We start from the raw sequence: 12283 nt of genomic DNA, 5'->3' as shown, positions 1-12283 counted from the left end.
AAAGAAAAAAAAAACCAAAATCCTTTTATTGACCTTCCCAGCTCAAAGTTCACCAAGATACCTCAAAGTAATCGATAAACTGTCATATAAAAAGCAATTCTGTCATTCTTCTTGACACATTTGGGTTTGCAAAAGTACACGTTCACAGGAAAAAATTATACAATATTTGCATCAGATTGTGTAAAGTACCCAAAGTTATACCGGTTATAATTTATTTGACTTCATAGAAAAGCCACAATAATATAAAATATTGTAAAATTAATTAAATAGATATTATCCATTTAGGTAAGTCATGGTTTTCCGTGGCTGGAACTTCAGCTTTATAGCTGCAATATCTATAATGTTATTCAATGGTTCTCTGTCAGAGTCACCTGTGTGCTCTGTAATCCAAGGACTACCGGGTCTCAATGGACGGGACGGAAGAGACGGCATGCATGGATTAAAAGGAGATCAGGGTAAGAAATCTAAAGAGACTGCTTAAGGGCTTATTTGCTAATTGGTCAGTATTTTGCATCATTGTTTGTTTGCCAAAAACAGGAATATAACTTACAGTGACAAACTGAAATAATTGAAAGATTGACACCTGTTGTGTGTTTTGGGGATGCTCCTGGTTTAATTTTGACTAAATACTGACAAAAAAATACTGATGTGTGAATAATGTCTAAAAGAGTGTTCATAAATGTTTCTAAAAGTGAATTTTAATGAGATATTGGGTGGGTAGCACTTTAAGTTTATGCTCAAATAGTATCTATGAGTTGGTCATAATTTTTATTTGCAAATGAGATTGCAAAAAAAGATATATTCTTGTTCAATATATTTTGAATGTTGGTTGGATGTTAAATTTAATCAGTTTTTACAGATGCTCTTAAAGAAATGTTTAGCCTATGTTAATTAATTTCCATAGTTTTCCTACTTTCTTTCTTAGCTTTAGTTGTAAAAATGTGGAATAACAAGATTTCAATGAAAAACAAATTCAAAGATTTGTTTAACACCTTCACGATCTATTTTTCCTTTTTTTTCATGTTTGTTTTTCACTTTTTGGAAGAACAAAAACTTTTTACATTTCTGTCAATGTAGTAACATAAGCGCATGTTTCCTGAGGGACGAGTACAAGTTTTAAATTACACCATTAATTTAATGAAATAATATTGTTAAAAAAATGGAAGTCACTTTATGAAATTATAAATCTGAAATGCTTCAATGGATCTCAGTGATACCAAGTTATTTTTTTCATGACATATTGAACTTCATGTTAGTGGGATATGTAGAGCTATCTTTTTTTGCATTTATTTTTGAAAAAATTGAAAATTTGGCAAAAATTTTCAAATTGTTGCAATTTTCAAACTTTGAATTTGTATGCCCTTAATTCAGAGTCATATCACATAAAATAGGTAATAAATAACATTTCCCACATGTCTACTTTACTGCAGCACAATTATTGAAACATTTTTTTTGTTGGAGTAACTTTTCGGAGTGCATTGTATGGTCTGCAGGTGTCATGTCGCGTACGAAGAGCCCCTGATGTGCCTAAACAGTGAAAACCCAACATAATTGACCCCATTTTGGAAACAAGACACTCCCCTCAAGGAATTTTTCTAGATATGTGGTTAGAACTTTGGATCCCAGGTGCTTAACCAAAATTTATAACGTTGCGCTGGGAAATTTAAAAAACACATTTTTTACAAAAAATGTTCTTTCAGCCTCCATTTTCATTTTCACAAGGACAACAGAATAAAATGGACCCCAAAATGTCTTAGGCAATTTCTCCTGTGTATGCTGATATGTGGAACGGAAGGAGTGGCACGGTGGCTCAGTGGTTAGCACTGCAGTCTTGCAGCGCTGGGGTCCTGGGTTCAAATTCCACCAAGGACACCATCTGCAAGGAGTTTGTATGTTCTCCCCGTGTTTGCGTGGGTTTCCTCTGGGTACTCCGGTTTCCTCACTCACTCCAAAGACATACAAATAGGGACTTTAGATTGTGAGCCCCAATGGGGACAGTGTTCCTGATGAATGTAAAGCGCTGCAGAATATGTTAGCGCTATATAAAAATAAAGATTTATTTATTATTTTATTTATTTTATTTTTTATAATGCAGTAGTGTATGCGAGTTGTCAGGTTGCGTATGTCAGGTTGGCATGTGTGAGTTGTATAGCATACGTCAAGTTGGCATATGTGAGTTGTGTAGAGTATGTCAGGTTGTCGTTTGAATATAGTTCATGGATGTGTGGTAGAGTCTGAAGCATTTTATACACAGTCCAGGTTTTTAGGGGCAGGTATCCTTCCTTATCCCTCTCCTGTTGCACACTCGGCACTTTCTTTGCAATCTCCCTTTCTTTGCTATTCGAGGGACCTCACCTAGGAAATGTTGCCCTGATACAACACAAGAACGTTCAGTTTCAGAGGTACTGGGGCCTTCTCTTTCCTGACTTCTAAACTTTAGGGTGTTGATCACTAACTCATGGCAGTGAAGGAAGGCACACTTCTGGCCTGCACATAGTGAGAGCACAAAAGCCTTGTACAGTGCCATCTGTACAATGTCCACAGCCTTCTTGTACCATACCTTAGCCTTTCCGAAAGCATTCTAGGGCTGAGAATTTAGGAGAGATCAACTCCCCCCATATTTTTGTTGTATCTCAGGGCACAGTCCAGTTTGCAGACCTGTGCAGAGGTATCTCAAACAGCAGTGGCTCTGGTGCCAGGACCATGAATTGTGGTTACGAAAAGGACATCCCTCTTGTCCTTCTACTAGAACTAAATTGGGCTCTGCTCTTGCCCTTTCTAAGCAGCTGCCCAATTAGCAATATCCACTGGTTTCTGCACACAGAACCAAAACCTGTAGTATCTCTGGCAGAGAAGGATTTGAACAGTGGGATGCTGATATAGAAGTTATGAACATTCAGGTGAAAAGCCTTATCCAGCAGTAAGTACACAAAATCCCACACAATTTTCTCACTCACCAACAGAGCAGGTAGGCATTGCATCCAGTTGTTCTTTCTTTCATAAACTCTAAACCTGTGGGTGTACCCTGAGGTGATCTCACACAGCTTATAGAGTTTAATTCAATACCTGGCCTTCTTATTGGGCAGGTACTGAAAGACTTTTAGCTTCCCCTTGAAGTGGATAAAGGACTCATCCCCCTCAGATTTCCCTTTTGGGAATGTACACTTCAGCAAACTTGATGTGATGAATGGTCAAATTTTGAAACGTTGATCAAAATTGGGGTCATTTCAGAGAGAATACTGCAAATTGTCACTGAAATTTAATAATTTATGGATGGCCTCAAAATGTTTTAGTCATTACTGTGCGGAATACTGGAGTGTTATGTAAAATATCCAAACTCCCATATTGGCCAAGTTGGAGCTTTTTCACTATCCCCCTGTGAAAAACCAGACTGTTACACGTCGTGGCTCTCTTATTGCAGGGAATGAGGTGGTCCCCCATTCCTTGTCGGCCATGAGCCCTCCTGCTCAGCAGCACCAAAGGTCTGGGAGACTGCGCAGTCTGCAGGAGTTGCCTTCTCAGAGACACAGCAGAAGGGTGACACCTAGTGGTTCTCCCCTTGCAAGGAATGGAGCGGTCTCCCATCCCTTGCCTGCCACAAGCTCTCCTGCTCAGCATCACAGAGGCTCTGGGAGGTTGCGCAGTGTGCAAAGAATAGATGCTCAGGGAAGCAGCAAGACTTCCCATGTCTCTGCACATTGTGAAACCGGGGATCCCGCCTTTATGACCCAGAAGCAGGAAGATGAGCATGTGCTCCACGTGACGTCTTCTGATTCGCTCACTGATATCACACAGCCCCATGACGTGGTTGGTGATGTGCTGAATCCTGACTGGCTGGGCCAAGACGTCACGAACCCTGATTGGGTCACGCCCGTCTCGCGCCCGCCCTTGGGTGGAGCTACACCTCCTTAAAAGCTCCCCCTGCCATCATGGCGGTGCGCGACCGTCCTTCTATGTTTGGATGTCTGGCAGCGTGCTGCCACGCCACTGCTTAGGCATTATTGTCTTTTGTGGGCTTTGCTCAGGCAGCACCTAGTTTGCAGGTCTTGCCCCTGCCTTGCTGCTCTGGCAGTATCCCGTTTAGCAGGCTGTGTTCCTGTCCCAGGTGAGCTCCTTGAGTCTCTGTCAGACTCACTTGGTTTCTGAAGCACACGTGTGCTGGCACCTCTGTGCTACCCCCGTGCCATATTCCTGTGACTCCCGCTGGCACACGTGTGTAGGCACCTCTGTGTGTCCCCGTGCAACAGGTACACCGTACGAGAAGCCCCGAGCCATACAACCCTCACGGGTTAGGGCGGACCGGTGTACATAGATCGTCTGTGACATTCCAGACGATCACTAGCAGCAACCCGCTCACTCTTTCCTGACCATAGCAGCGGTCCCTTACACCGCACAGTGGACCTTGACCGGCGGAAGCTGTCCATTTCCCATCTTGGCACGCTTCCCCGGGTCCCCCTCGTAACACCAGACCCCAATACTTCATCATTTCTACTGCATCTATGGGAATCCAGTTAGAAAATAATGAAGTGAGTTTTTGGGCCAAAAATTGTTGAGCGCACAAATTTGTGTGCACCATCATGAGACTTACAAACTGGTCAGAGAAATAATACTTTGAAAAATGCTAGTTCTGTGAGGTTAGCAGTGTCAAATTGGATTCCTTATTGGGAAATAAAATCAAGATTCCGTAAGGCAAAATCTTTTGCTGAAGTCCATAGGGGTCACTAGTGCTGAGTTGGAGGTCACTTACCATGTGCTCTGGCTCATTTCATATCCTGTGATGTTTCCATGGTGGTTCTGAATCACTGGAGGAGCAAGAGGAGTGGGATTAGAAAAGGAAGTTAGGATCCTGTCCCTTACTGTTAGTGTTGGAGGCAATGATGTTATATGCCTCCATGACAATGCAATACAATCTTTCAGACTGGGACAAGTGGTTTTTTTTTGTGTGTGTGATGTGCTTGTAAAATAACTAAACTTTATTCAGGTGTACATGTGCGTACATGCGTGTGAGGGTGTGCATACATATGAGAGTGTTTGGTGTAAACTTTTTTTACTTCTTAGACGTGGAAAAGAATGTAGAAACAAAAAGAAAATTTAAAAAAATATATTAAATATAATAATAATATTTATTCATTTATATAGCGCTGTTAATTCCACAGCGCTTTACATACATTGGCAACACTGTCCCCATTGGGGCTCACAATATAGGTTCCCTATGAGTATGTTTTTGGAGTGTGGGAGGAAACCGGAATACCCGGAGGAAACCCACGCAAACACGGGGAGAACATTCAAACTCCTTGCAGATGGTGTCCTTGGTGGGATTTGAACCCTGGACCCCAGCGCTACAAGACTGCAGTGCTAACCACTGAGCCACCGTTAAAGTGGTAAAATAAAAAAGAAACTTACTAAATGGACGTCATTGAAAAAAAAAAAGCATTGCGCGCCTACAACTGACACTAACCCTGATTAAATTCGGTAAAAAAATACTGTAGTAGACGTCAATTACTATAGTATATTTTTACTGTCCCTAATCTTGGCCTATCAACTAATCTAAACTTATTATTTTTATTTGATTCTTATTTTACTTTAAAAAAAATAAAACTAAAAAAGCAAACAAACAGATGTTGATCAGCAGTTGCAAGACGTACATGGATGTGGTGCAGAAACAGGCAAAAAAACAAAGTTCTGGCCAAAATTGAACATGGACATTGATCAGTGATGTGCAAGCACGGATGATGTGCGAAAACAAACTTGCCAAAATTCCAGAGATCAAGTACTTGATCAACAACCTTATACCTGATCAGCAACCATGGACCTGATCAATAATCACATACTGGATCAGCGACCAAGTACCTGATCAGCGATCATGTAGCTATTCAGGGATCACCCTACCTGATCAGCAATCAATGCTTGGTCAGTGAAAAAGTACCTGAGCAGCGATTATGTACCTGATCGTCCACCACATACCTGATCAGTGAACAAGTACCTGAGATCACTTATCTGATTAGCAACCAATTATGTGATCAGCAATCACATACCTGATCAGCGCTGAACTGCAGAAAGGGAAAAGAACAGGGAAAAAAAATCTTCTTTCTACACACAGGATGACAGGCAAGGGAAAGCAGTACCAGGAGGGATGGGATCACAGGATCAGAGGACCGCGGGATCTGGGGGGATAGGATCAGTGACCGGAGGACCGTAGGAGCAGGGGGGACACTATCACTGTTCAGAGGACCACAGCAGCAGGAGGGACAGGATCGCAGGAACATTAGGAGCACAGAGAGTGGTGCCACAAGCAGAAATCACTTGTGGCACCAGAAATACCAGCAATATGTTGACACAGAAAGGTACAAGATCTGCTTTCCTTATATCTCTAAACCGGATTTAGGCTGAGGAGGGTGGTCATTGAGAGTTCAAACCGCCAGTCTGCACACTGATTGGAGAGATTGCACATCACAACACGAACGTTCCAATCAGGGCTGGAGGAAGTAATGCTGCCATTGATAGGCTCTAGCCTACGATCAGCACTGTTGTAGCACCGATCTTAGATGGCTCTCAATGTTGCAGGCTATTTTGTTGCGTGAAACATTAACATTTCTGTGGTTGGCTTTTCTGGGATGGCGACGAGCTCCAGTGTGCTTCTTTTTGAAACCGAATGCATGCTCACGCCATCGCTGTTGCTACAGCCATGGTGACAGCATGATTGTTGATACATACCTATATGCCCTAGGTCGGTAAGTACTTCGAATCTAGGACATATATGTATGTGCCGTTGCTACAGCCATTGTGGCGGCATGATTGTTAGTACATACTTATACATCCTAGGTTGGTAAATGCTTCCAATCTAGGAAGGGAAGGGGTGAAGGATTCATTGTGCAGTAAAAATGACCGGACAACTTGATTCTCTAGGTCAATACAATCACAGTGATATAAAATCTCTATTTTTTTGTTTTGTAATAGTGAAAACAAATTCTGAAATTTGTAAAAAAAAAAAAGGATATTTGGTTGTTTTCTGAAATCTGAATTTTTTAGATATTTTAGTCAATGTAGTTCTGCGATGACTTTTTTTTATTTTTTTACATGACAAGCTGTAGTTTCACTTGATTTAATTTTGGGGTGAATATTGAAAATTAATCACTTTTATTGCATTTTTTTAGTATAACTTCAAGGAAAAACTACAAATCTGGTATTTTTTTGGTTTTTGGCATTAAACATATATTTTATATAATTTTATATTTTGATGGAATGTAGATTTATGAACATAATTTTATATGGTAATATTAAAGTATTGGTTTATATGGTATAGTATATTGAATAAATCACGGGTTCCTGTGAAGGTCAGCTGAGCATCAGATGATTACCACTGCATTGTCCTAGACTATGCCTCATGGGATTGCTGCTGTCACGGTTGCTGCAACATGTGCAGAGTGGAATTCCAAAGGAGCAGCACATAGCATATCAACCAGGTAACCGTTAGACCGAAAGACATTTGTATCGTTACAATTAGATTACCCGCAGGGTGTGAATGGTGGTAGTTAGCACCCAGTGACCATGCCTTCTGCAGCACATCCAGACCAGAATTGTGAGCTAGAAATATCTGTACAATCATGTTGAGGATGTGAGCCATGCAATGCACATGTGTGATATTGCCCAGGCATGCATTAACTTCCGCCCTTACAAGGGCAGCACCTAAGTCAGATAGGCTACCCCAACGAAAATTTACCCCTCCCAACGTGTTTACCTCTCCAAATAATCAGAGAGTTCATCAGGGGAGAATAGGGACATATACCCTGCAATGGCAGGTGTATACACACACAGCACGTTTATAGTCTATGTGTTCACACACAGCTTACTTTCTGCATGTGTGCTAGTGGCCTCTACCTGCCATTGCAGGGTATACATCCCTATTCTCCTCTGATGAACTCTCTGATTATTTGAAGAGGGAAACGCATTGGGTGGGGTTAATTTACGTTGGGGTAGCCTATCTGACTTGGGTGCTGCCCTTGTATTGGCGGAAGTTATTGCATGGGCATTACAGAGATAGTATTTCATGAAATAATAAAAAAAAAATCGACATGGGCTTCGCCCATTTTTGTGTCCAGCCAGGTAAAATTAAACAATGTATAAAGAAAAGAGCTACATATAACAGGGAGCACACCCACAATAGTATATATATATATATATAAAAGGCAGTCTTTATTGTAACAGCAAGAATAAAATCACTAAAAAATGTGACACACAAGATAACACGGCCTGAAACCCCTTGTGACCCCCGTCATGTACACGGCATGAGCAATAATATGCGATAATGAAGACGTCATACATATAACCTATAAATCATGCAAAATTGTATAAAGGCTGATGAAATATCTCACATAAATGCACCATGCCAACTGGCTTGTACACAATCAGAAAAACCTGCTTAGAGGATATATATATCCATATAGTAACAGTGCCCACTGGCCATAAAAAACAGTCATATCCCAAAGGAAAATATATATATAGACGGCAGACAGTACCAATATATCTCAGGGGAGCAGTATCACCTCCTAGACCACATGTAAGGCAAGCAGTTATCCATCCACAGGCAACCACTATATAAAATGTGGCAGCCAGATAATGGCAAAGAACTATACCAGCCAGGTAAAACTAGACAGCTGGGGATTGGAATCCGCAGCACAGGTTGGCCCAAGCTTTCTGGGTCCCTCTGCTGCGAATTGCAGTCCGCAGCCACCCCAGAAAATGGAGCTATCATAGAAGTGCCATCATCTGGTGCTGTATCCAACTCTTCCAGCAGCCCTGAAGCCGGGTGGCTTGCTGGGTAATAATGGGTTAATACTAGCTTTGTTTTACTAGCTAGTATTAAGCTAGAGATTCTTAATGTCAGGCAAGTTTGACCGGGCCATTTAGAATCTCCAATAAAGGGTTAAAAAAAAGACACCACACAGAGAAAAAATACTTTAATAGAAATAAATACACAGACACACTTAGAGACTCCATGTTCATTACTCCCTGTCACTCCTCCACGATCCTGGTCTTCTGTCTTCTTTCTCCTTCAACCCATGCAGCTCTGCTACATCAGACAGCACTGTATTCGAGGAAAACGCTGCTGCTCCCGTGCAGTCTAATCACTCAGTGAGAGTGAGCAGAGGCTGCGGGCTGTAAGCAATGACGTCACCGCTGCCACCATTGCTAAAGTAATCTGACAGGTGGTTACTATAGCAACGGTGCTCCAATCACGTGATTCCCTGTGCCGCAATTCACCAGCTGTGGCAGCCAGTCCTTGCATGTGGGCTGACTCTGTAAAGAGCGCCGACATGCAGGAACAGGGAAGCCGACCATGTGCCAGAGCATCTCTTCGTTTCACGGAGATGCACAAATGAGCACCGTGTACTGGAGAGATGAACTGACAGGACCTAGCATGACGTTTAGCCATGTGACCAGTCTGTAGCCAATGAGATAATACACACGTGACTGGTCACATGCTATTTTGACATCATGGAAGGTCCTATCATCAGTGCTGATTATCGGGAGGTTGCAGCGATTATCGAAAGGAAAAGCGGCGGGAGACAGAGTGCAGGACGCGTCGCGGGGACCTGTAAGTGTAATGGCAACGTTTAGTAACTGTATGTGTACATGTATAATGTGTTCTATGTGTTTGTGTATGCTTGCCATTGTTTTCAATGGGGTTCAAATTGGTTCATCGAACGTTCGTCGAACGTTCGATGAACTTGTCCTCCGTTCGACGGACCGAAACAAACTCGAATTCTAGGGGGGTGGCTAATCTCTACGCTTAAACTGTATTGAAACAAATTACTTACATTAAAACATTTATTTTATATACATTCTTTTTTAAACTCTTTATTTTCTGTACCTGAGCGGAGGTTTACCTAGGTTGCTGCAACTGAACCTATCTAACCCTGGTGTCTCAGCTGGTCTCTGAGGTGTTCTGATGTCTGGAGTAGGAGTCACTCTCGTGTCTCTAAGTGAACTAAGTGGTTGTCTGCGACTTCTCACTCTACTGGTTTGATTGGCAGATGTACTGTGTGTGGGCTCCTCTGGTGTTACTACAGCAGGTAGTTCTTCTGGAGCTGGAGCGACTTCTTCCACTGGTTGTGGGAAAGTGATCACTAGTACAATTATGGCTCCGTTGTACTGAGGCCAAATCTCAGGAAAGTCTCCAAGTATTGTGTGTATCACCTTTTCTTTCTGTTCAGGTACTTCAGGTATACGTGAAATCTCTTCTTGGGGTCTTAACTGTTCTGGACCTTTCTTCAGATGATCCCTTGATACTGTGGACGTAGTTTTTCCCCTTATCTTTGGTAATTACACAAGCTTTCTTATTGTTTGTATTGAAAGGTAGCACAGTGTAGGGTTCTGCTTCCCAATGATCATCGAGTTTGTGAACTGTTCTCTTCCTTTTCAGAATTATTTCTCCAGTTATTAAAGGAACAGCTTTTGCATTCTTATTATAGTCCTTTCCTTGTTTTTCTTGACTCTGGTTCAAGCTAATTTCGATGCATTCTTGTATTCTTTTGTACTGCGCTTGACGATTAGAATTCCAATCAGTTTCTGATGAATCTAATTCTGGCATGACAACTCCCATTTTGAGATCAACTAGCAATCTTCCAGGTCTTACTCTTGTGAGATATGCTGGCGTACAGTTTTTTGAACTGACTGGGATGTTATTGTATATATCCACTAAATTGGGTATCTTCTCTGGCCACAGTTTTCTTTCCTCTAGTGGTAAAGGCTTCAACAAGTCAATAACGATTTTATTCATTCTCTCACACATGCCATTGGTCTGTGCATGGTAAGGGGTGGTACGTATCTTTTTACACCCATATAAGGTGCAAAATTCTTGAACAATTTCAGCTTCAAATGCAGGACCTTGATCTGTCAAAACCTGTTCTTGGTATCCATGCAGTCTACAAAAGTAAGCCTGAAAGATTTTACCTGCGGTCCTTGCTGTTAAGTCCTTTAGCAAGACAACCACTAAAAACCTGGAGTAATGGTCCACCATGGTGAGTGCATATGTGTAACCTGTTTGACTAGGTGTTAACTTCCCATGATCCAGAGCTACAAGTTCCAGTGGCTGTTTGGTAACAATGGGCTGCAGTGGTGCACTCTGACTGTCGCAATCTTTTCTTCTCAGGGCACAGGGACCACAGTTTCTGTACCATTTTTCTATGGAGTTTCTCATTCCAATCCAATAGAAATGGTCATGCAGCAATGCTTCCAACTTGTTACAGCCAAAGTGTCCTGCTCGATCATGGTAGGCTTCCAACAACAATTGGACATGGCTTTTGGGTATTACCACTTGACATACTCTTTCATGAGTTTTGGGGTTGGTAATACTTCTGCATAGTTTACCTCGGTGGATGCACAGCCTGCTCCTCTCTTTCCACAATTGCTGTGCTTCTGGTGGAGCATCAGGTCCTAGGCATGAACCTGGTTTGGTGATCACTTCTTTGACCAACTTCACTGCAGGGTCACCATCCTGGGTTTCCTTCCAACCATGATGAGGTAACGGGCTTAATGCACCCTCTTGATGCTTGTTACAGCATTGCTGGTTCTGGGAGGCACTAGGGCAGTGGAAAGCTGGCAATTCAATCTCTTCTAGCTCATCCACATCTTCTCCCTCCTCCGATAGGTGAGGCATCCTGGATAATGCATCTGCGTTGGCATTCTTGCGACCAGTCCGATATTTGATGGTGAAATCATAGTTCGCTAGCCGGGCCACCCAACCTTGCTCCAGTGCACCTAATTTTGCCGTATCCAGGTGGGTCAAAGGATTGTTATCCGTGAAAATGGTAAACTTTGTGGCTGCCAGATAGTGTTTGAACTGCTCTGTGACAGCCCAGACCAATGCCAGGAACTCCAACTTGAAGGAGCTATAATTCTCAGGCTTCCTCTCTGTAGGACGGAGCTTCCTGCTTGCATAGGTAATCCTTGTTCCTTGCCGTTCTGCACTTGGGGCAGCACAGCTCCCAATCCCACGTTGCTGGCATCAGTGTACAGCACAAACAGTATATTGTAGTCACGATACGCCAGCATCTCATCACCAGTCAGGGACAACTTCATCTGTCTGAAGGAGTTTTCTTTACCTTCACCCCATTCAAATGGAGGACCAGAGGTTTTACCCTTCTTGGCCTGGCCTACCAGGAGTTCTTGCAAAGGCGCTGCCATCTTCGTGTAGCCCTTGAGGAATCTCCTGTAGTAACAGGCCCAGGAACTGACGCACCGTATTTTTCGGACTATAAGATGCACTTTTTTTTCCCCAAAT

General features: G+C 42.4%; 1 protein-coding gene across 1 annotated transcript in view; it reads left to right on the top strand.

Annotated features, from left to right (window-relative positions):
- The first annotated feature begins 292 nt into the window (after window positions 1-292).
- Window positions 293-12283, top strand: part of LOC142309852 (mannose-binding protein A-like) — a 115432-nt gene continuing 103441 nt past the window's right edge. Inside the window, exon 1 of the mRNA XM_075347308.1 lies at window positions 293-455. Coding sequence (XP_075203423.1) covers window positions 293-455 — 163 coding nt within the window. The remainder of the gene's footprint in view (window positions 456-12283) is intronic.

This window comes from Anomaloglossus baeobatrachus, chromosome 5 (genome assembly GCF_048569485.1).
Source record: "Anomaloglossus baeobatrachus isolate aAnoBae1 chromosome 5, aAnoBae1.hap1, whole genome shotgun sequence".
NCBI classification, from domain to species: domain Eukaryota; kingdom Metazoa; phylum Chordata; class Amphibia; order Anura; family Aromobatidae; genus Anomaloglossus; species Anomaloglossus baeobatrachus.
The sequence above is the reverse complement of the archived record's forward strand: the minus strand, read 5'-3'. Positions and strand labels throughout refer to the sequence as shown.